General features: G+C 52.9%; 5 protein-coding genes across 5 annotated transcripts; 2 read left to right on the top strand and 3 right to left on the bottom strand.

The window, feature by feature from the left end:
- Positions 1–568: 568 nt before the first annotated feature.
- Positions 569–14,858, bottom strand: EI97DRAFT_381311 (midasin; the record flags this gene model as incomplete). The annotated part of the gene is made up of 5 exons (XM_033795795.1): positions 569–7,007; positions 7,058–7,395; positions 7,442–7,891; positions 7,949–8,200; positions 8,247–14,858. 5 exons carry the CDS (start codon positions 14,856–14,858, stop codon positions 569–571), a joined length of 14,091 nt encoding a protein of 4,696 aa, XP_033652035.1.
- A 698-nt stretch (positions 14,859–15,556) lies between these two features.
- On the top strand, positions 15,557–16,524 carry EI97DRAFT_435040 (54S ribosomal protein L12, mitochondrial precursor). Its single transcript, XM_033798776.1, has 2 exons — positions 15,557–15,833; positions 15,949–16,524. The coding sequence occupies exons 1-2, from the start codon at positions 15,609–15,611 to the stop codon at positions 16,285–16,287; spliced, it is 564 nt and encodes a 187-aa protein (XP_033652034.1). The 5' UTR covers positions 15,557–15,608; the 3' UTR covers positions 16,288–16,524.
- Positions 16,525–16,834: 310 nt separating this feature from the next.
- Positions 16,835–17,624, bottom strand: EI97DRAFT_362861 (uncharacterized protein; the record flags this gene model as incomplete). The annotated part of the gene is made up of 2 exons (XM_033794976.1): positions 16,835–17,365; positions 17,469–17,624. Coding segments are annotated over 2 exons (687 nt in total), but the record flags the coding sequence as incomplete, so codon positions are not given.
- Positions 17,625–17,829: 205 nt separating this feature from the next.
- EI97DRAFT_495264 (pyrroline-5-carboxylate reductase) lies at positions 17,830–19,049 on the top strand. The gene is made up of 2 exons (XM_033802422.1): positions 17,830–17,967; positions 18,026–19,049. The coding sequence occupies exons 1-2, from the start codon at positions 17,925–17,927 to the stop codon at positions 18,910–18,912; spliced, it is 930 nt and encodes a 309-aa protein (XP_033652032.1). The 5' UTR covers positions 17,830–17,924; the 3' UTR covers positions 18,913–19,049.
- A 235-nt stretch (positions 19,050–19,284) lies between these two features.
- On the bottom strand, positions 19,285–22,995 carry EI97DRAFT_451591 (uncharacterized protein; the record flags this gene model as incomplete). The annotated part of the gene is made up of 6 exons (XM_033800356.1): positions 19,285–21,450; positions 21,547–21,947; positions 22,008–22,317; positions 22,368–22,720; positions 22,772–22,881; positions 22,931–22,995. The coding sequence occupies 6 exons, from the start codon at positions 22,993–22,995 to the stop codon at positions 19,285–19,287; spliced, it is 3,405 nt and encodes a 1,134-aa protein (XP_033652031.1).
- Between the last annotated feature and the right edge of the window lie 31 nt (positions 22,996–23,026).

Genomic DNA, 23,026 nt, shown 5'->3' with positions numbered 1-23,026 from the left:
GTCGGGAGTAGGACAGGATCAAGACAAGCAAGAAAGGGAACAGTGATGAGGCTAATAGGCCTACGTACCGCAAAGTCCAGGCATTCATCGCTCACGAGTACAAGACGCTGAGCTTCTCGTGCGCGCTCTGTCTTCGGCGGTTTGAGAGGGCGTCCAAGTTGGAAACCCACTTCACCCAGGCGCACCCAGATGCCTTCAAGTGCAGCACGTGCACGGAGAACGGCACATTGGAGAGAAACGGGTTCAGCAGCATTGGCGAGCTTCGGAGGCATCAGCGCTCGTGTGTCGCGTAGGGGAAAGGATACTGATGCGAGATTACCTGTTTCCTAGGTGCAGGGATTGTGTTATATGTACTTAGCAGGTTCGCAACTGCGGGGACGGGGTTAGAGTAGGTAGCGGCACGGTGCGTCCTATGTATAGCTTCTACAGTACTTGCCAAAAGTTTGTGCACACAATAAAATAAAGGCATTTTTATGCATAACTATCTACATACGTAACGTGAGGGCCTAACGCTAGGTAGCGGATCTGCCTCAGGACAATACACTCTCATTTCGCAGTCTGTCTCTCATCAAACACTCCCGGCAACCTCACCGAACCACTGCCTCAGAGCACCGGCCAATACGCCAGGCAACTCCCTCACATCCCGCACGACCAGATAATACCTGAACGGGAACCGCTCCATATACTTCCACCTCACGACTTTTCCCTCTGGCGAAATCTCCACACTCTGCAAATCCAAGATACTCGTTTTCTCCTGGTTCGCCGCGGGGGCCACTCCAGGCATTGTCGATACCCCAGGGGCGTCCGAAGCCAGCGGCGCTGTAGCAGTGGCATCCACGATGATGAAGACGATCATGACTCGCTCTTCCTGCGCGCGTCTCACGAGCCGCTGAATCTCTGCATGCGAATCGCAGATACCGTCACTGACAATCAGCATCAGCTGCCAGAGTTCTTCCCCGGCTGAGCTGGCACCCCTGCGTCTGGCCTCCTCAAACAAGCCCAGACTCTTCTCTACCAGGCCCTTAACATTAGTCTTGCTGGCAGCGAAACCAAATTGTTCGAAGACGCGCACGCCGGCGTCGGTGGTGAAGGGCTTGTCGAAATCGTGTGCGACGTTGATCTCGTCGCCGAAACCTACAACGGCGACCTCACCGACCTCGAGCATGGAGAGGGAACGCGTGACGAGAGTGAGCGTCTTGAGGGCGAGATTGGATGCTCCGGATTCGGCCATGGACTTGGAGTCGTCAAGCGCAATCATGACTTGATAGTTGCGCTTGCTGGGCATGGAGCGTCGCAGCCAGATCTTGTCGCGTTTGTAGCCGGACGCGATATAAGGGATAATGCGTTTAAGGTTGAGGCGCTTGCCGGTGCGGAAGTCGCCGCGGAGTTTCGTGGCGAGGGTTGGGGCGAGGATGAGGCGAAGGTGCTCGGTGAGCTGTTGGGAGAGGGAATGAGTGGCACTCTCATGCTGGAGCCAGAGGCTGCGAGCTGTCTCTGCTGACGGGAGGGCGGAGGTATCGAGGTGGGTAAGTTCGAGCTTTGTCTCGACTTCGTGCACAGATGATGTTTCCGAGAACTCGTCCTCCGCAGGCATGGCGTCTGCCATATCTTGGTCCTCTTGATCAGTAATTGGCTTCTGCTCGCCGATGAATGCTTGAGGCTGGCCGTCTGCCTTGTTTGGAGGTAGCTCTTGTGCTTCAGGGGACAGCTCTGAATCTCCCATGGCCACATCCTGGTCATGCTCTACCACCTCCTCGTTCTTGTCTTCTGGACGAGCAGCAATCTCCTCTTCTTCATCCACAGCCATTGCCATGTCATGATCCAGTGCTTTGGCTTGCTCTTCGGTCGCCGTTCCCAAAGCTTGCGTATCTGCCTGGGTCTCTTCATCGGCGAGATGCTCGAAATCCGCCTCTGCCATGTCAATTTCCTTGTCGATCTGCTGCACTTGGCTCTCATCCTTCTTGCGAGCGTCCGAAATCTGGCGTTGCTGGTTGTACCACTTCTCTAGTACATCGCCCAACTTCTTGAAGGATTGAGTCTCTGGAGTTTCCTCACTCTCTTCACTGCGGCCACCAGCTTCAGGTCGAGCAGTCTGACCCAGCGTCCCATCTTCAGCCGTGGACTCCTGCATTTTCTCCGAGGATTCCCCTTCGTTGCCGTCATCCCGATTTGCTGCGCTCGCTGAAGCTTGATTATCTTGATCCTGGTGCGCTTCGTCATTGGCCTCCGCACCCGCTCCAGCTTCTGCATTGGGATCCGTATTGTCATCCTTGGTATCGCGGGCTTCATCAGGCGGAGCCTGTTCGTCTGGCAGAGGAATCACGTCGTCGTCCACCGGCTCCTCACCCTCCTCTTCCTCCTGGCCCATTTCCTCATCGTCCTTGATATGGTCAGCGGTTTCCTGCTCCGGAGCATTCTCATCCTCAGGACCGATCTCCTCGTCCACCTTGTCAGGCTCCATTCCAGCGTCTGCCTCCATTTCCTCCTCTTCGTCACCCATGTCCATATCTCCGAGATCTTCGTCTTCTTTCTCATCGTCTTCGTTGCCTTCGATATTGAGTTCGTCCGGAAGGTCAAGCGTCTCCTCCTCTTTGGCATGCGGATCCATCTTCTCCGTCTCGCCCACGCCCACATTTTCTTCCTGCTCTTCGCCTTCCATCTCCTCATCTTCATCAGCTGCTTGCTTCTCCTCGCCTTCCTTTTCTTCCCCTTTCTCATTATCCTTTTTTTCTTTATCGTCCGTAGCAACCTGTTCATCCTGATTTGCCGTGCCGACATCCTGCTGGCCTTCCTTCTCCTTCGCATCATCTTCCCTCCCTCCCTCATCCCACATCTTCTCGTCAACAGCACTGGGCCCAAGGTCATCGACACTTCCAACCTGGCTCTCGGCATCGTCTTCGCCTTCCTCACCCTCGCCCTCCTCATCCTCCTTCTCAGCGACATCGCCCATCTCGCCCTCCATCTCTTGCTCTCCCATATCCACAGCATCTTCCTCCTCTTCGATGCTGCCTTCCCGCTCTGCACCCTTCTCCTGAGCCAGATCTTCAAGATCCTCGTCCTCTCCAATGTCTTTTGATATATCCTCCGCACCTTCGCCCTCGCCAAGTCCGGTTCCTGACTCAAGTTTGTCGTCTTTACCAGCCTGTTCGTTGGATTTCTCGGCCGGTGTACAGAAGCCCTGAGTTCCGACTTGAATAAAGGATTTGGCGAGACGGTAGAGCAATTTGGACGTCGCGTACTGCAGCTCCTCAAACTTGTCCAGGAGGAAGCGTGCAGATGCCACATACTGATCCAAGATCGGCCTTACAGCCACGAACATGGCAGCAATGACTTGAAGCTCCTGATCACTGCTAAGATATTGAAGCCTGGCAAGAATCGTATCGAACGCATTGGCAATCTGGTGTCCATGGAGCGCGGAAAGCGCACCAGAAAGCGCTTGCTCCTCTTTTACCAGCCATGTGGTATCATCAGTGGACTTCGGCATCGTCTTCAAGGCAGCCTCGACATCCTGCATGGAGCCTAGGATGAGGTCCAAGGAATCAAAGAGTTCTTTGGCATGTGTCTCCAGCGTGACGCGTTCATAGTTCGATGGCGCAACGGTCATTGCGTTGCCATATTGTAGAACATACGGTTGCATCTGTCGCAGTACCGGGCGGAGAAGATCATACTGCTTAAGCCATGACAGGTAAATCTGGCGAAATTCAACAAGTTTTGCCTGCACAGTCTCATCATGGCGAGTATGTGCATCCGACCACACATTCGCTGGCAGCGTTGGAAGTGTGTGATAACCACCCTCCAGGTCCCGGAAAAGCGCACTCCATTCCTGGAGGCCACGAACAACAACGTCGAACTCTGAGGTTTTGCCCAAGCTCGCTTGCGCAGCGCAGATTCCCGCTGCAGTTTTGAGAATCACCGAAAGCCAGGCGATTTCAGAATGTGAAGTCCGTGCTTCCTGTGCTTTACGAGGTGCCACTTGTGTAAGTGAAGGAGAAGCATTCTCAAACAGATCTCTGATTTGAGCAAACGGCCGTTCCATTGCCATTGATGCCTCTACTGCCCGACTCTGCAAGCCTCGTTGACGGATAGCGCAATAGAGGAGACCTTCGATGTAGCCTACACTGCGTGCTACATCGTTGCTTGTAAGGTCGCCGGAATGCTCCTTGGAAAGCTCCCTCACTTGGGCCATAATACTCAGTGCCTTATGCAGCGCGTACTCGGATCCCTTCGATGACGGACCGGTTCGGCCTTTCAGGGCAGGCAAGCGAGCAAGCACGGTAGTAAGTTCATCTTGCTTGGCGAGGACATCGCTGCTGAGATGTGACTGAATGCCCATTTGTCGAAGTTCCTTCATTGTATCGGCGTACAACTTGCGCTTCTGAGTCTTGAGGTGCTGAACGGTCTCTTTGTTTTCCTCCGTCAAAGTTGAAGGCGTGGCTTTCTGAAGCTCTATAATTGAAGTCTCCAGATCCGCGATGAAGGTGTTTATGTAGTTGGCACCATCAACAACATCTACGCTGGGGGACGACATGTTGTGCATGATTGAGACTGTGGTAGCAAGATTCTTGAACCGTGTAGGCCGTGCATCCCAGCCCGGTAGTGCCTTCTCGCAGAGCTCAAGCGTGGTCGAGTCCACCGAGGAGCTGGTATTCTGCATTTGGACGGCATACTCACCGAATGCCTCTTCAGGGAAGCCGGTTCGCAGAATGCTAGAAATGGGTTGATTGATCAGTGCGCGGAACTTCCTAACTAGCTTGGAGAGTTTGCGGTGAGACGTTTTCGCGCTTTGCTTCAAGGCATCGATGTTCGTATCTTTCCAGCTGGCAAGCTTGATGACATCGCTGACCTCCTTTTCGAGCTTTTGTCGACCATTGGAGATCGCTTCTTGCACAGGCTTCTTCAGACGAGAGAAGTAAGTGATGAAGTTGTCAAGCGCAAGCTGAACGGGCTTGAATATCTCCATATCTTGCTGTCGCATTGCTACGTGTTCGCGCAATTGTTCGAGGAGCTTGATGCGTTGTTCGAATTGGCCCAAAGTTGTGGATGAGAAGAAAGCCTCCATGGCCTTCAACAGATCTTTAGCATGCGACACCACGGAGCCGTCATCTTCCATGGACTCAGTTGCCGCGATGATGGTTTCATACGCGACGAAGAACCAACTCTTCGCATGATCTCGGCACTTCTCCATCTCCATATCGAACAGACGTGCCCAAGTTGTAAGTTCCAATTGTCTCCAGCTGACAAGAAGCTTCGTCAAATCATCGTACAGGGGGCCTGTACTATACTCCCTGCTTGCAACACTTTGCCACTCATGCATGTAACCATAAAGTTTCTCAGCCTTGGTGATGAACTTCGCCACTGGGTCAACATGCCTAAAGGCAAGTGCTTCCTCGCACGTACGAAGCACGTCAGACAATGTCGCATGCTCAGGCCACACCTTTCGAATCTGTTGGTATCTGACCTGGATACGATGTATGAGATCGATATATCTCTTAGCCTCCGGTAGGTTCGCATCAAAGTAGAAATTGTAATTCCGCCTCGTGGCAGATGACCACAACGCTGTTGACTTCTTTGCAAGGGCCAGGAAGATTGCAGGTAGGGCAGTCGCGAGCTCTGTGCCATGAGGCTGACCCTCGGATACTCGAACCATTTCGCGGGCGCACCAATCCAAGATCCGATTCAGTACGTCCGCACCGTCCTGATTGTCGATGAAAAGCTCGGAATGTATATTCGCCACCTTGATGCTGTGATCACTCGAAACAGAGGGTCCATCTGAGCCGTTCAGTTGATCTTGCTCATAATCGGGAAACAACTCCGGGTCCTCATCTTCTACGTCATCATCGCCGCCTTTGTAGGTATACAAGCTCGTATTTTTCGCCTCTTTCTCCTGGTCTTGAAGCAATTTTCGTTTCCAGTCGCTGTAGAGGGAGGAGAAAATCCTGTGTACCAATGAACGCACATTCTGTGTACTGAGAGCAGAAGGTTCGACGTTTCGCACTAGCACTAGGTTGCGTAGCATGTGCCACCGTAGGTCGACGGTATGGTAGCCTTTATCAAGCTCCTCTTCCCCATGGGCGAAGAGAAGGTCAGACGACGGTCGAATGCACCATTCATGTTGTGAAAACATGGGGGTATGGTGCACAATGTACTTGAGAGTCCTTTGAACATCGCTCTCCGCTTGAACCTGTGACCCGAGAGAGAGACCAATATGCAAGCACACGAGGAATCCCACGGCAGGGCCGGTGATGTCATCATAGGCTCTGTATTGCTCACGAAGCCTGCCGATGAGACGCGAAAGGTTGGATCGCATCGTAGCATCTTGAGAAGCTTGCTGCACAGTCATTGTGCCGTTGGCCAAGGGCTGGATAATACTTAAGAGATTGGCGAATTCGCCCTGCAAAGCGTCCAATTCGGAAGTCTCTGGTCTTACAATGGCCGGAATTGGGGGCTCCAAGCCCATTCCCACCATCTCGGCTTGTAATCTTCTGATCCTGAGGCTGGTTTCTTGGCCTGTCAATGCTCTCTGGAAACGTTGAAGAGTATCCAGGGCTTGCTGTAGCGACCCCTTCCGCTCATTGAATAGCTTGCGCTCAATCATGGGCTGAAGAGCTGGGTCATATGGGTAATTGGGAATGTACAACAATAGCCCAGCTACAGCAAGGGCAACCCAGGCTTGCGATGCGGCTGCTGGTTCCGATGTTACCAACATCCCATGCTCTACGCAGCTCTTTAGTGGCCCTTGCAAGACGTCACGATAAGCCTCTGGCAATCGCTCTTCCGCTTTGAAGCTGACGGTAGCTGGCTCTTGAGCAGAGATGCCGAAGCCGTAAGTGACCAAATCGGCATGAGTCGTAGACAGCTCGTTGATCAAATGTCTACAACTCGCAGGCAGGGCGTTGTATTGGTCATGAGTGATCCGCTTTGATTGGAGAGATAAGGATTGCGAGAGTACTTGCAATTCCGCCTCAAACCGATCCAGCTGCACAAGCTGCACCTCTTCCGCGTTATATCTGGGGCGAATCAGTAATTTCCCATATATTGAAAGATGTTTTCCACTCACATCTTCTCCAGAATCGCAGTATGGAAGCGACCTTGTAGGGTCATGTCGCCGCCAGAGCTTCCTCCAAGTCCAGAGAAGCGGTAGAGGTGTTCGAAGGAGTCGTATGGTTCACGGTAGGCATTTAAGGCGAGAGATTTGGTGGGCCTTCGAGCGAGCAAGGATGATTTGGCCTGAATCAGCCGTAGCACCTCCGAAACATCTTGTCCTTGGGTTGGGACACTTTGCAGCACGTCGGAGAACTGGCACAGTCCCTCAAACTCCGCCTCGAAATAAGGAGTGACCGCAACGTCTTCGTGATCAATGCTGCCCTCAAGCTCACACACGGCGGATTCTAGGCTCTGTGGAATGTTAGCAGCGCTTCATGGAAATACCAAGTTGACTTACAATGACAAGCTCACTGGCGTCCACGTCTTGGGACTTCATGAGTTGTAGAGAGCTTGCAAACCTTTCTCGTATCTGGATCATCTCATCAATCCGGAGATTCAGCTTCCACATTACAGCGTCAAGTCTGTCCGCTAGGTGCTCCAGCTGTAGGACTGCTGCCAGTTGCTTGCCGGTGCTGGGGCTGGTGGGCCTGAAGCGGCGCCAGATGCGCTCCACACCGAGCCCAGTAGTGAGCTGAACCTCGGAGCCAAAAACCGCCAGTTCTCTGGTCAATGAAGTTCGGATGTTAAACCCGAAATCATTGTCACGTTCGCACAGCGAATTGAGTTCAGCATCCAGCATCTTTAGATACGTTTGGAAGGCTGCTCGGTCCAAGCCATTACCGCTGGCGAGCCCGTAAAACGCCCAGAAGAGGACGCGTAGATGTTGCAACACGCGCGGATCGACAGCCTACCAATGTGGTTAGGAGTTATGGGCGGCGTAAAAACGATCGCTCGAACTACTCACCTGGTCAACCTTATGAGAAGCCCACAACGTTTCAAGGACTCTGCCTAGTATCCGAGAGTACGCTTGAAGGAAGCTTGGAAGCTTCTGCTTTTCCTTGCGACGTTCGAGTCTAGCCGAGGGCAGTGCAGCAATAGATTGCTGCATGTTGAAAACATCCAGAGAGACCTCGTAAAGAGAAGCAAGCCACAACTCAGCAGACTTCGTGGTAGCGTTGGACTGCACATATAACTCATTGACGAGTGGATGATAGGGCTGATAACACATAAGTGGGAGATCACCACCTGTTGAAGGGACTTACAAGAAGGGAGCATATGTCATTGGCAACTCCGAAGGCGGCCTGGGAGCGCATGGCTTTGGGCCTCCAATACTTCAAAAAGAAATGATGAAGCTGGTCAAACTTTCCGCTCGAATCTCCAGGTGCAGATGGTGTGGAAACGGCGGCGAGAGGCATCAAATTCTTTTGCAGAGTGGAAGAGAAACTTTGAAGCAACCCATCGTCCGTAAACGATAGATGCTCAAAGTGGGCAAGGATAGCGTCCGGTGAACTCTCGATACCAGCAGTGAAATGCCTGAACCGATACATGCTCGACTCCAGCGGGTAAGCCGGCAACAAAACTTCATCGTTTCTCGCCATCATCTCCTGTTTTGGCAGTAAATAAATCTCAATGGCGCGATTTCTCATGGCCCTTGACAACTCGCCGAATCTCGGATCCATAGTGAGGAAGATCCTGAAATTGGGATGTGGACGAACGACGCGGGCTTCTCCATCAGCTGTAGAGTGTTCATTGATATTGAGATAGCCATTTGGCTCTAACAGCGAATTGAGGCGATCGAGCACCGCGCTGCTGCAGAGGTTCGCATTATCCAGTACAAGCCACTTCCCTTGCTCTAAAGCCTGGATAAGGATACCATCGACCCATTGGAAGCGGGCTCCTTCGATTCGTTGCGGCTGCTCTTGAAGCTGATTGAGCTCATGAATTAGTTCAACTGTGATTTCGGAGTTGTATGCTTCTTCCGCCAGTTTGCTTAGCAGAGTGTGCAGCTGGACATAATCAATCTCGTTTTCCGTGTCAAGATATGCAATGAGGTTCAGAAGAGTGGATGACGTTGTCTCGGACATGATGAGCCTACGTCGTATGTAGGCGCTCAACCTCGCTTTGAAGCGTTGAATCCCCCTTGAAGGGTCAATCTGCTCATACCCGCCAACGAGATCCATAGCATCTACATCTGCATTCATGGCGAATGTAGCTAAGTCTGCTCCAACAAAGGACGCCATCTGGTTGATCATGGAAGTTTTGCCTGATCCTGCTGGACCAACGAGAATGACGGGCCAATTATGCCTGACACTGATCATCAACGCTTCCATGGGCGCTAACTGAGGAATGCGAAGATGAGAGACGGGATCCGGTCTTGCGACAACTACATCTCGTGACAATAATCCAAGACCTACTTGGAAGGTCTCTGGACTCAGGTTGTGATATAATGTGACTCGAGGTTCATGTTCCCCACACACGGCATCGAAGAGCTTGAGCAGCTGAGACCGATCAGTGTCGCTCCGGAAACGCTGCACGAACACGGCATCTAAGAAATCTCTGGCTGAGCCAGCTTCGCCAAGCAATCGGAGCCAGCGAAGGGTGTCTCGCAGATTGAACTCCCAGGGACTACCTAGATGGCCAAAAGATCGCTTGTACACGACTTGCTCGTCCAATGCGGCAACGAAATCGATCAGCTTCTTGACCTCGTGGCTATTGATTTGAGGGAAAACTTTCGCACAGATGAGCGATAAGTCATCAGGACGGAAGACGTCAGCGTAGACAACAGTGAAGCGATTGACAAAGGAAGCGGGTAATCCCTTTCTTCCGCCCCCCTGATGGTGCGGGTTCTGCGCAGCGAAAACACGGAAGCTCGGATGCTTATGGAACGTTTGATCGAGCTCGGAGATGTAGACCTCTCCGCGGTGATCTAGCACTGCGTTCAGGCCTTCAAGGACTGATTGGGAGGCCAAGTTCATCTCGTCGAGCAACACCCAGTCGCCATTCTTCATGGCTCTCAAGAACGGAGCATCCCGCCAAGTGAAGTTCCCAGCTTGACCTCCTTCAACTGGAACATCGGATCCAAAAAGATCCATGAGGTCAGTTTGTTCTGACAGATTGAGGCGGCACAGCGGCTTTCCTACAGCACGAGCGATTGCGGTGACAAGAGTTGTTTTACCAACTCCAGGATTACCTTCAAGAAGGATCGGCTTTGACAACTGGAGGGCGCGGATAACTCTCATCGCATTCGAGCGAGTCGTTGGCGCTTCCAATGAGAAGGCAGGGTCCTCAGCATTGGTTGGAAGTCGTGGAATGGAGAAGGGTCCTAGCTGCAGAGTCGTATCACTCGCCTCTACAGTGATCTCGCCGAAATACAAAGGACCAACATCGGTACCCAGAAGCTTGGTCAGGTGGTGCAGACAAGCCATCCGCTCTTGCTCGATGGCAGCTTGAGGAATCGCCAGAAGTCCGGCCGGGTTTGCGCCAAGGGTATCAATGAAGACCATAGCTGCTCCATGCACAATACCAAAGACAGGATCCTCGTGATCAGTTTTGTTGATGAAGTTGACCCAGGCGAGCGTATCACGGATTGAGATCGAAGAGGATACCGACGTGTTGTACTTCTCATTGAACCACTGAGCGAATGAGACAAGGCATCCAGCATACTTCGATGCGCTCGGCTTGAGCTTCGAGCGCATGATTTGGAGGATATCTTCAACATCAGAAAGCGCCGGTACCCAGATCTCAGTGAAACGATTACGCAAGGCAGGGGAGAGCTCTTTCTTTCCGTAGTCTCCGCCCGGATTCATGGTAGCTAAAAACTGGAATCCCTCCGATGCAGTGACAAGGGAGTCAGTGGGGCCTTTCTCTGCAAGCAGCATTGTACGCGAAGGTTCCAGGACACTGTTCAGCCGCTCGAGCACAGAGTCATCTGCCAGCGATATCTCATCAAGCAGGAAGAACTGGCCAGTTTTCATCGCATGTACCAAGCTACCATCAGCCCACTCGAATAACGCGGCAGCCTTGACACGGTTCGACTGTATTTCATTGCGCTGCTCAATCGGTATGCGCTCTTGCGTTTCTCGGTCCAGATTATCGTAGATTCCAAGCAGTTCGGTAAGTTCGAGATGATCCAGAGAGGCATGATCAGGAAGCGTTCGGAGAACAGACAGAAGGTGAGATCGCAGTAAGTCTTCTATGGCTGTCCTATTTCTGATCGGTCTTTGTGCGCCTATCAGATCCCCGGTTTCGGTATTCTGGTGCGCGTTTACAATATGCAGTTGTTTGTCGAACGCATCTGCAAGCATCTGACACACGGTAGTTTTACCACAGCCTGTCTCTCCTACGAGTAGAACAGGCTCGTTGTTTCGGAGAGCATGAGCGACCAGAACATACAGACGGCGCATAGCTCTTGTCCACACGACAGTACCGCGATCTTGGACTTTGCTGTCGTACAAATTGATCTCTGTGGAAGTGTCGGGGCTGTACATCTTCTCTTCGTCGACTTCCACGCGCGGGCCGTTTCGGCTCATCACAGATTCTATGACCTTCTTGACGGCGAGACGCTCCTCCTCCTTCCGCACTCGTTCTGCCAGCAGCATATAACCATTGGCGGCGAGGTCTTGTATGGTATCTGCCTTCCGTTGAGCCCAGCGGAACAAGTCACGCAAAGTCGCAAAGCTCTTCTGCTCGAAGAGCCTGTTTTCCTGACGGAGGGTTGACAGTTCCTGATACACTTTCACTATCTTCTTGCACCACGACTCCGGTATCATAGTTCGGCGATGTAGAATCTCCGTCAACTCTTCCACGGGTATGTCATCGAAGTGGAGTTCCAAGAAACGGTTGCGAAAAGCTCGGGAAAGGACCTTGCGACCACCGTACAGACCTGCAGGATTCTGCGTGGCGAAGAGCATGAAGTCAGGGTGAGGCCGCACCACCTCTTGTGTTTCTGGAATAAGAAGTTCCCGATTGTCGTCCAGGAGTCGATTCAGTGCTTCAAGAACATCCGTAGGGGCAAGGTTCAGCTCATCCAGAACTATCCAGTGTCCTTCCCGCAGCGCCCGAACCAGTATACCCTCCTGAAACGAAAGTTTGCCATCCGCACCCGAGATATAGGTGCCCAGATACTCCTGCAGATCAGTATGTTCGTGATTGTTGATCCGGACAAACTTGTTTCCTGACCTCTTCGCTAGATACTCGATCATGCTAGTCTTGCCTGAGGAGGTCGGACCTTGGATCAACACTGGGTATCTGCGAGTAGAGGCTGCCCGGATGAGATTGTTCATGTTGCGCTGAACGAAGGGTGTTATGATATAGTGAGGTTGCTCTTCAACAGGATGTGCACCTTGCCGCAACCAGTAATGACCCTGTCGAACGTAGCTGCGGCCATCCGCTGGCTGCAGCAGAGGCTTTCCCAATTCCGCTTTGGCGGTCTTTTGGTTTAAGAGATGTTGCTTAATGAGTGGCGCCACGCGGTCCTCGGACGGCTTATCCAGAAAAGTAAGAAAGCTCATATGGAAACCTTCATACAGAGCACGCCTCAAGGTGCATAAAGGCGCAATCTCTCTTGCGTACGAGAGGGTCCTCGTGAGCGTTCTTAAGCTGAAATGGGCCTTCTGGTCAGCGCCATCAACCAGCATGTTCGACTTAGCCAGTTTTTGAATGTCCAAGTAGAGGCTGGTGACATCTAAAGCAACCTTTACGATGGCAGGGTCGTTGGAATCACCGCCCAGGTACTTCTCGACAATGTTGCGTAAACTCTTGACATCACTATCAGGGCTCTCGACGTACAGTTCTGTGAACCTTGAACGAATACCTGGAGGAAGGTCCTTCTTGCCTACATCGGTCGCCGGGTTCATAGCTGCGAAGACACGGAAGTTGGGATGTGCAACCACTCGTTCAACACTCCCGGTTTCAGTTAGCAGAATGGATGGAGTTCCATCTGGTCCGCCACCAAGGAGATCTGTAAGCGCTTCAAGCGTGTCAGAAGAAGCCAGATTGATCTCATCGAGCAATACCCAGTCGCCATTCCTAACGGCTTTCACGATATTGCCTTCCAAGAATGCAAATGCGAATGCTTCGGAGCCACTGGCAAGCTGTGCTTCAAGATCGTGGAGATCTGCCGCGAACTTATCCCATCGTGCTGTTGGGAAGTTGGTAGGTAATGAGTCGACTTTGCGTTTTTTCTTGGGTTGTTCTCCGTCAGGATCCGGCGAGGATGTTTGAGACTCGTGCGCTTTACGAGCAGCGTCCACCATCTTCAATGCTTCTCTCCAAAGAAGACAGATACGCTTCCACTCGCCTCTAGCAACCCTCTTTCCAAGCATCTCCAGGAACCGCTGATTCTTCTTCCTCGAAAAGGTAGTGTCGAACAGATCATCGAACTCATCCTTAAGCGGGATGACGAGACTTCGGACATTAACAGGCTTATAACCACCCAAGAGATCACCACTTTCGCTCTGTTGTGATAAGTTGAAAGCGACGAGTCTGCGCCCTAGCTGCTCAGCCAGGTACTGGATGCAGGTGGTTTTGCCTGTGCCTGTTTCACCCACAAGCAAAAGGGGTTCTTGCCGGTCCACTGCAACAGCGACCTTCTCCAGCAACCGCAGCGTGTAATCATTCGTAGAGAACGGTCGGTTTGATGCTTGTTGTCGCGTTGACCTGTGCTTCGACAGCTGTACTCGTCCAATGCGAATGGTTCCGGAAGCCGTGGTCTTGGCTGGGGTTTCTAGTTTCACCACTCGGCTGCTTAACAAATGATCTCGACGTTGAGGGTCAATGTGCAGCTCTTCAGCAACACAGGCCATGACAGTGAAGCGCGCCTTCTCACTCCGTAGACTGCCGGCAAAACAGTCCAAGGCTTCCATGAAGATGTCGTCAACTTGGGCCGAGTTGAACGAAGACGACTGAGAAAGTAGAACTGATATCCTATCGCACCATTTAAGCAGGTCACGTGGAGTGAGCGCCCTAAGGGATGTCCCATTCTCAGACGAGAACCTGGGATCAGCGAAGAGATCGAGTAACCGCGCGTATACGCGGATGATACCGGATACATGGCCCTTCAGTGCGGGATACTTCTTTGAAATGACGCTTTCGAATTCTTCAAGCGGGGCCATCTGAACGGTAATCGAGTTCCAAAACCTATGACCGATCATGTTCTGCGGAACGATTTCCTGGCCCCTTGGATTGAGTGTACTGCGCATAGTTGCTATTATGCGGAAACCCCTTGCTGCTCGAACCGTCTCTCCTCGGCTGGGAATAAGAAGCTCACCCCTCTCAATGAGCGGAAGAAGAGTGCTGACCACCTCGTTGGGAGCTCTGTCGAGATCCTCAATGAATATCCAGCGCCCTTCCTTTACGGCAGTAGTCAAAACACCAGGTCTCCAGCTGAAAGTACCTGGCTTGGCTCCAGTTGCATACATACCAACAAGCAGCTTGGCGTCGCTTTGCTCGTTGAGATGCAGGGTGACCATGGTCTCGAGTTTGTTTAACCTCCAAGCGAGGTGCCTCACTAAGAGCGTCTTTCCGGAACCCGCTAATCCAGTCAAAAGCAGAGGACTGGATCCCAGAAGACCGCTGGCTATGCGTTTCAGGTTGGCTTCCGTAGTTGGCGTAGGTATTATCGGCGCAGGATTGTCGGTCGGGGAAGAGCCATTTAAGCAAGGTAATAGCACGCCGCTCACGTTAACGGTATAGGGAGAGAGTTGTTGCTCGAAATTCGGTGGGAGAGACTGAACATCATTGGGAAGTCTGTGGGACAATGCAGAACTTAAGGTGGTCCATCTCTGCTCTTCCCACAGAGATAGGAAGTGATAATCGATGCTTTTGCCCTCCCAAATTCCAATGATATCTCCTTCTCCAACGTGCTGAGCAATCATCCTCTGGGTTGCACTATCTGCCGCATGAAGCCATAGACAATATGTCCGCACTGCGAGATACCGCACACACCGACTCTCATGTTGACACAGCCTTTGAAGAGCCAAGGGCCTAACATATCTTGAGAAGTTCCGGCAGTCATAACTCAACAGACGAAAAGCGCCCAGTGTCACAGATAGCAGGTCAACCTCGCTGAAGCCTGATATTTCCCGGTGAGAAGGCTGACTTCCGATGAGAGGTGACTGAGACGAGGAGCTCAAGAATCGTTCCACGTGCTCTGCGAGGTACGGTGCAAAGGGTAGAATCCGTGCAAAAGCTGAGATTTTGGTGTCAGACTGGGACCCAGAGAGAACCCATAGGGCGCAGACTTCCGCGAAGAGAGGCTCATATTTAGCAAAAAGCCCATCCGTATGCCTTGGGTCCAAAGCGGCGGTGGCAAGCCATTCGAACGTAACGGTTTTACCGGGTAATGGTAGAGTGTCTTCCAATTTCCAGGAAGCCATATTGAAGGTAGTAAATGGGGCGCCTTCCCATAATTTCGACGCAAAAATTGTCCGCGGATCCAGTGTTGTTCGCGTGAGTCGTGTTCCTGCTCGATGCTGCTCAGAAAAAGTTCAGGACGTGAACTTTTGTGCCAAGCCGCTAAACTCCTTCTAGCTCCGCAACATCGCGAGATTTTGCGGAGAACATTATCGAGATATCTCCATCAACGCTCATTTACCGCCGTTTCCTCCTCACTGCCGCCGCCCGCCATGTCTGCCCCCGCTACCCGCGCCCTAAGACGCTGTGTCTGCAACGCCAGATCTTCTTCCACATATGTTCGCGCCGCACCAGTGACCCTCGCACAGCAAAGGCCGGCGCGGAGATGGCAGTCTACCGACGCGACAGCTGCTACGAACCCAAAGATCGCCAGTATTGTGGACCAGATAAGTCAATTGACGCTGTTGGAGACGGCGGATTTGGTTTCTACCCTGAAGGTATGGCAGCGCTTGGGAGTGGTTTCCTAAACCCGCTAGCTTCACTCGCCCTGCTCGGATCGATAACATCATTGCTCAACTGCGCGAGAATACTGGCTAATCAACGATTCCACAGGCCCGCCTTAACATCCCCGACATGCCCATGGGAGGCTTCGTAGCAGCCGGCCCTGGAGGAGCCGCTGCACCCGCCGCTGCACCTGCCGCCGAGGAGGAGGAAGCCGCGCCGCCCGCACAAGAGAAATCTCTCTTCAACCTAAAGCTTGAGAAGTTTGACGCCGCTGCGAAACCCAAGGTTATCAAGGAGATCAAGGCTATGCTCGGCCTGTCCCTAGTCGACAGCAAGAAGTTCGTGGAGAGCGCACCAAAGATGATGAAGGAGGCCGTGCCCAAGGAGGAGGCCGAGAAGATTGTTGAGGCGCTGAAGGCGATTGGAGCCACGGTCACTATGGAATAGACCGGATATCATATGCTGGGAGCATTGGAACGATATGGAAGGAGAGCGTGTAGTGTGTGGAGCCATATAACCTGTACTATACGTTGAGCATTTCCGATGTACAGATAACGGGTTCGAGTTCTTGCATGTATTCTAGAATAAACAGACGCAGGATCAGGGACAGATGCCCAGGCATGCCCTCTTGGTATCTCCCATGTCCCTATCCCACTCATGTAACGCCGAACAATGCACCATAAATGAACCGAAACTCCATCCCCACAGACCCGATTAATATCCCGCTCTCATTCAAGCCCAAAACTGGAGGTACAGCCCGTTGGGCGTCGACCGCGTACTCTCTCACTCCTCCGAAGATGCCCCGGCCCTGAGGTGCGCTTCAAACAACACTGGATCTGGTTCTGTGCGATCCTCCCCGATACTCTAAACTTGGTATCAGTTGATCAATAATATCAGACCTGTCCTATGCGCAGTCAGGGTCTAGCCCACGGTACGGAACAATCTCACTCGACCCGCTACGTTCCTAATCTTTCGAGGAGCCGAACTCAATCGCCTGTCTCCGTTCCGCCTGATCTTCTTCTGCCGCGAGATAATCGTCATCGCCGATATCACTAGCCTCATCCCACATCTTCCTCAACTCTCCATCCCCATCCGGCTCATCGCTCACCGCCCAAATCTCCTCTCGGAGTCTCTTGTGCCGCTCGCGATCTTCCTCGATCCTCTGCTCAATCTGTCGCTTGTCTAACCGAACTGGGCCGCCGTTCTTTTCCGCTGCTACAACGTCGCCGCCATCATCGGCACCCGCTATGAATGGATGTGCAGTCCCCTCTCTGGATTTCAGCTCCGCCTCCAACTCCGTTACGGTTTCCGGCATAAGCACTTTTTGCGCTTGTAGGCCTTGAAGGACGCGCCGCACCACGCGGATGTTCGCTGCGCCGGAGCCGTCGAGCGGGCAGACTGCGTCGATGACGCGGATGATGTCACGCTGCATCATGCGAATATATTCGGGGTGGTTTTCGCGTTGGGCGAGCGCGCAGAGGTGTTCGATGAAGTACATGATGTTGGCGCGGGTGTTCATGGAGGTCTGGCTGTAGGTGTTAGCATTTGTTCGGGAGATGGGAAACTGCCAATGGTTTTCGAAGAGCTACAACTCCGCAGAAAAGACAGGTAATGATTGAGCTTCGCACCTTTTCCAGTTGTTCTAATATACAAGAATGGAGGTCTTCGTCCATCTCCCGGTTCTTGAGCGCATAGTTCGCTGCTTTTTGTGCAGCTGTGACGGACGCGCTGAGGTGTTGTAGTTGCATGCTAAAGCGCATGCGGACCTCAAAGGGGTCAGCCATAGCGAGCTACGATGGAGTAATAGTTGTCTTCTGAATGAGGGAGGGGTATCGTATCCACGGAGGTTGAGTGATTGAAGGTTTATGGGACGTTATATCTACAGAAGTGCGGGCATGGGCTTAATTCCCCGCCGTAGCTGCAAGCTCCGAGATCGATCTAAAAGTTCCCGGGTCCGTGCGTAACAACCCGTCTACCCCACGTTGAACCCCTTGAAGACAACCAACATCCCCTGATAAAAGTTGTACAGTACTCTCCACACAACATCAATTACTCACCTGAATTTATCCCCACTGTCCTTCATTATGGCAGACTCTAATGGCTTAACATTGACCGTCCTCGGCTCCGGTAAGACCCTCTACCATCTCTCGTCCACTGCCATTCATACTAATCACCACCACAATAGGCACAATGGGCATAGCCATAATGGGCGGTGTAATGTCCTCCCTCCGGTCCTCCACCCCATCCACCTCCGAGAACGCCCCCTCCCGCCTCCCAACCAAATTCATTGCCTGCGACACCTGGGCCCCCGCCGAAGCCCGCGTCAAGGAAGCCCTAGGGCACTATAACCTCCCGCTCACGACGCTAACGAACCAAAACGTCAAAGGCGTCCAAGAAGCCGACATCGTCCTGCTGAGCTGCAAACCCCATGGCTTCAAAGACATCCTGGGCGAGGAAGGCATGCGCGAGGCGTTGAAGGGGAAAGTGTTGATCTCGATCCTCGCGGGCGTGACCCAAAAGCAGATCGAGGAGTTCTTGTATCCGGAGGGGGTGCCGGAGGGGGCATGCAGGGTTGTCAGAGTCATGCCGAATACGGCCAGCTTTGTGCGGTCGAGTATCAGCGTTATCCAGACGAGTACTCCGCCGCTGGAGAAGGAGCAATTGGCGGTAGTGGAGTGGATATTCAATCAAATTGGACGGACGGTGACGCTCGGGCCGCAGCTCATGGACGTGAGCACTGCTTTGTGTGGGTCTGGACCGGCGTTCTTTGCGCTCATGCTGGAGGCTGCCGCGGATGGAGCGGTGGCTATGGGGTTGCCGAGGGCGGAGGCGCAGATGATGGCTGCGCAGACGATGAAAGGGGCTGCGGAGTTGGTGCTGAGTGGGGAGCATCCAGCGGTGTTGAAGGATAAGGTGAGTACGCCCGGTGGGTGTACGATAGGAGGCCTTATGGTGCTGGAGGAGGGCACAGTGAGGGGCAATGTCAGTCGGGCGATCAGGGAGGCAACGTGTGTTGCGAGCCAGCTGGGCCAGGGCGCTCAGAATGTGAACGGAACGAGGCATAAGCTGTAGTAAAGGTATACGCAAGGGAAACGGGTTTGCCGAAGAGGCGTGCACTGCTCCTGGCGTTTACTGTAGAGAAAAGACTTGGCCATGATATATTGCAATGAATACCAATCACGTTCAACTCGCCCAAGAACACATGGGAGAAGCTTACCACCCACTTTTTACATTGTTATTGAGTATGTACTCCATGAGACAGAACCTTTCCCAGACATCGTTTGAAGGATTAGGGTATTGCTACATGCATGGCCAAAGCACGCATCATATGCCATGCCAAAACGCGCTCTGCTCACCCACGGAAAATGCAACTTTGCATGTTGCCTTGTCGGCAGCATGTCGCTCACTCCCTTCTGATGAACCCAGACTATGCCAGATGGTAGTTCACCACCTCTTCTCCCGCTCCCTTTCCGCCCTCTCCAAATCCCTCTCAACTTCTCCCTCGGTCTTGACCCCTCCCCGCCTACTCCCCTTTGCGTGCTTCCTCAGCCCCTGTGTGAAGAGGCTGGCGATGGCGTTACTATCGCCACCACTCTTGCGGCGCTTATCCCTGTGCGCAGAGGGGCCCGTTGGGATTTTCGACGAGGCCTCGGTACTCTGCTGTTTTTCCGAATGAGCTGTGTCTTCGCCCTCGATGTCGTCTCTGCTGCGTTTACTCGACAGGCTAGGCCGGGCTGATGACGAAAGCATGGAATTCGATCTACCCGTGGCGCGGCCGTGGATTGATTGCAGGACACGGTCTCGTTGGTCTTTATCGACGCGTTCGCGGACGTTTCGTTCGCGTTCAGCGGCGTAGTGGTCTTGCGTCGAAGGGGATATGGGCGTTGAGGCGGCAGACCCGCTACCGCTGGGCTTCCTCAGATGGTCTCTGCTATCACGGTGGTCCCGGTCCCTATCCAAAGCCGGACCTTTGGGAGGTTGGAAAGACCGAGGTCCGCTCGGTGGAGGGGCCATTGACTTCGAACTCATTGAATCGGCGCGCTTGGTCTTGCTAAATCCTTTGATTGAGAAGCCTTCGGATTTCTCAGCCGATGGACCTGTTGGAGCGTTCAGAGGCGGTGAGATGCCGCGAGCCGGGGTGACGGCACTTTGCGGCTCATCATTTTCATGTTCACGGTCTCTTTCACGATCGCGGTCCTTCCTACTCCGTCGTGAGGCGCGATACTTCTCCTCTACGTAGTCCCTTTCATCTGCCTCCTCCTCACGATCTCGCCTGGACCGCTTCCTATCCCGCTCCTTGTCCCGGGTCCGGTCTTTCTCTCTTTCATATTCTCGGTCATAATCACGATCACGACGTTCCCGCTTTTCTCTGTCACGGTCCCTGTCCCGGGACCTTTCACGTTCGCGCTCCCTGTGTTTGTCTTTATCGCTTCGGTGTCTGCGCCGACTACCCGATTCTTCAGTGGTCTCATCGTAGTATTCGTCATCGCCAGGGGACCGTGAGCGCGAGCGATGACGGTGACGATGCTCACGACTTCGATCGCGGTGTGAGCGCGAAGATCGATGCTTCTCCTTGTCGCGACGACTACGGTACTTCGAATCCCTAGACACGCTTCGGGTTCGGTCATTTCGATCATCTTTCTCCTCACGGTAATTTTCACCGTAATCGTCGTGCCGTCCGCTCCGACCACTAGCTCGTTCATCGTAGCGAGAGGTCCGATGGGACCGTTTCTCTTTGCGCCTTCCATCGTCGTCGGCAACGGGCGTAGGTGATCTCCCGTGTCTCCTATGTCTCGATTCCGTCTCCTCTGGTTCTCGGCGGTCATGTTCTTCGTTTCGATCCTCCTCTTTTCCCCGTGTTCTCGAGCCAGATCGGGACCGCGATGGCGATTTCTCTTTTGTTCGCAAGGAATCGTCACGGTCAGGGCTTCTGCATCTGGTATCAGTTGGAGGGCCTGTTGTATTCGAGTTGTGTACGTACGATCGACCACGTCGTGCTGGGCTCTTTGACACAGCCTCATGAGCGGAAGTGACGCTGGGTGTGCCTGCACGAGCATTGTATTGCGTACTCCTAATACGACTGGAGAATCCGGTATTAGGCCGACCTTCCCGCATTGCTCGAGGCCCGGTGGGCGCTCCTTCAACACCGACCCCTCGAGGTTCGCCGGTAAGAACAGTCGCAGCGCCATAAGCACCGCTATAATTATTGTGGTGATGACGGAAATCCATAGCGCTGCCTCCGTATGGCATTTGCATGCCTGGACCCTGATTCAGAAAGTTGCCCATCATGTCCTGCGGGTGCGGTGATATGGGTTGAACAACACCAGCCATCATCGCTTGCTGGTAAGTGCCCTGGTTCTCTGCAGAATCAAGTGTCTGAATTGGATTCAAAGTGTCTGCCTTCGAAACGACATGCGACTGGTCTCCTGTTTGGGTCAACTCCTTCGAATCTTTAGCAGTAGCTTCTGCAGATGACAATGCGCCAGCCTCAACCACACCACCATCATCAGCCTTACCTCCCTGAGCGGCATCAGTTGCACCCTCAGGTTTCGCTTGCCCTTCTTTGACGTCAGAGGCATCACCTGACGGAACGGTCGTCTCTTCATCATTCTGTAAGCAAGGACAAAAGTCAGTTTGCGTTGTGTTCGGAAGAGAGTGCAGAGGACGCGCCGATGGGATCGATCGCTCCTTGAGAAATCGACGTACGTTCTGTGGTGGACCGTTTTGACTCCCAGGTCGGTTCTGCACATCGTGCTGGAATCCAGGCCCGCTGTTCTGGTTGCCAAAATTGCTGCCTCGCCTCATGCTCTTCTGCTGGGAAAATGCAGGTCCATTGGCAGAAAAACGATTCTGGTTTTGGAAATTATTTTTGGGGAACTGGTTCATCATCTGGGGATATTGGGCTCCAGATTGATTATATCCACCCATCGGATTGAAACCGTTGAAGTTTTCATAGCCACTCATACTGCCTTGCCCCCAATTCCCATATCCGCTCCCGTAATTCATCATGTTCATGCCAGACATGTCATTCATTCCTGGCATGCCCATGTTTCCTCCAAAGCCGCCGTACATGTTGTTGGGCATATTTGACATGGTCATGTTATAGTCTGAAGAACGTGTCAGGAAGCTCAAGCCGGAGATGTTCACGTGATACGGGGAAGACTCACCCATAGAACCCATGTTATTCCAGCCAGCATTTCCCATCATGTTGGGCATGCCACTCATCGCATTCATGCCATTGAATCCCATCCCGTAGTTTCCTTGATTATTGAAACCATAACCGAATTGATTGGGTATCCCGTTCATCCCACCCGTATTGCTGAGCATGGCATTCCCATACATGCCTTCGCCCTGTTTCTCCATTCCTTTCGCTGGTGACGGCTCGTGCACCGCAGTCGACTCCAGCTCAGCATGGCCAGTCGGAACCTGACCATCATCGATATTTCCCTGTTCATCTGTTTGTGGAGCGATTGAACCCTTCTCAAAGTTAGTCGATTGTAAATAATGTCGAGACACGATCGGCCTACCTCCTTTGAAGCGGGTGGAACAGATACTTTGGGGGGGTTGTTCTCTCCACCGTTTTCACCATTCGGAGCGACAGCTACATCCCCACCAGTCACCTCCCTCGGCACGCTCTCATCTCTTTCAGAGGGTTGCTCAGCCGACTGTCCAGCACCCTCCGCTCCGCCACTCGCAGTAGGAGTGTCCACGGGGGGCGTTTCGATTTGGGGAGTGCTCTTCGCATCGTCCTTCTTTTTCTGCTTCTGCAACCATACGCGCATTGTATTCCGCAGCGCCTTGTTCGGCATGCATGAATCAGCCTCGAGAGGGTCATGATCGCACAGGGGACAGGTCGTCGGGAAACTGAGCTTGGCATGGCCTGAGAGAAGCTGTTAGGTCTATTATCAGTGGTCGGATTGAGCGTACTGACATGATGAGCAAATTGTTTTATTGCAACATGGCAACTTCCAAGAATCGATGGCGAGCTGGCTGCAGCTCGCACAGAAGAAGTTTTTGGGGAAAGAGGATGGCGCAAGTGTTCTGCGGGCGTCAGCTTTGCTCAATGATTAGCAAATCCATGTATGCTCACAGCGCATATTCTTTAAGATCGTCAGCAAGCGGCGCAGCCTTGGGATCCGCGGTAGAGGCAGCCATGGCGAACTACGTTGTCTAGCTTCTACACGGA

This window comes from Westerdykella ornata (assembly GCF_010094085.1).
Source record: "Westerdykella ornata strain CBS 379.55 unplaced genomic scaffold EI97scaffold_19, whole genome shotgun sequence".
In the NCBI taxonomy this organism is placed as follows: Eukaryota; Fungi; Ascomycota; class Dothideomycetes; order Pleosporales; family Sporormiaceae; genus Westerdykella; species Westerdykella ornata.
This window is presented reverse-complemented; position numbering and strand designations above follow the sequence as displayed.

What these genes read in the sequence shown, in the direction of transcription:
- EI97DRAFT_495264 (XM_033802422.1), top strand. Translation starts at nt 17,925, where the DNA reads ATGGCAGACTCTAATGGCTTAACATTGACCGTCCTCGGCTCCG. An exon ending in ATTGACCGTCCTCGGCTCCG is followed by an intron (nt 17,968 to 18,025) that starts GTAAGACCCTCT and finishes CCACCACAATAG; the next exon opens with GCACAATGGGCATAGCCATA.
- EI97DRAFT_435040 (XM_033798776.1), top strand. Translation starts at nt 15,609, where the DNA reads ATGTCTGCCCCCGCTACCCGCGCCCTAAGACGCTGTGTCTGCAACGCC. An exon ending in ATTTGGTTTCTACCCTGAAG is followed by an intron (nt 15,834 to 15,948) that starts GTATGGCAGCGC and finishes ACGATTCCACAG; the next exon opens with GCCCGCCTTAACATCCCCGA.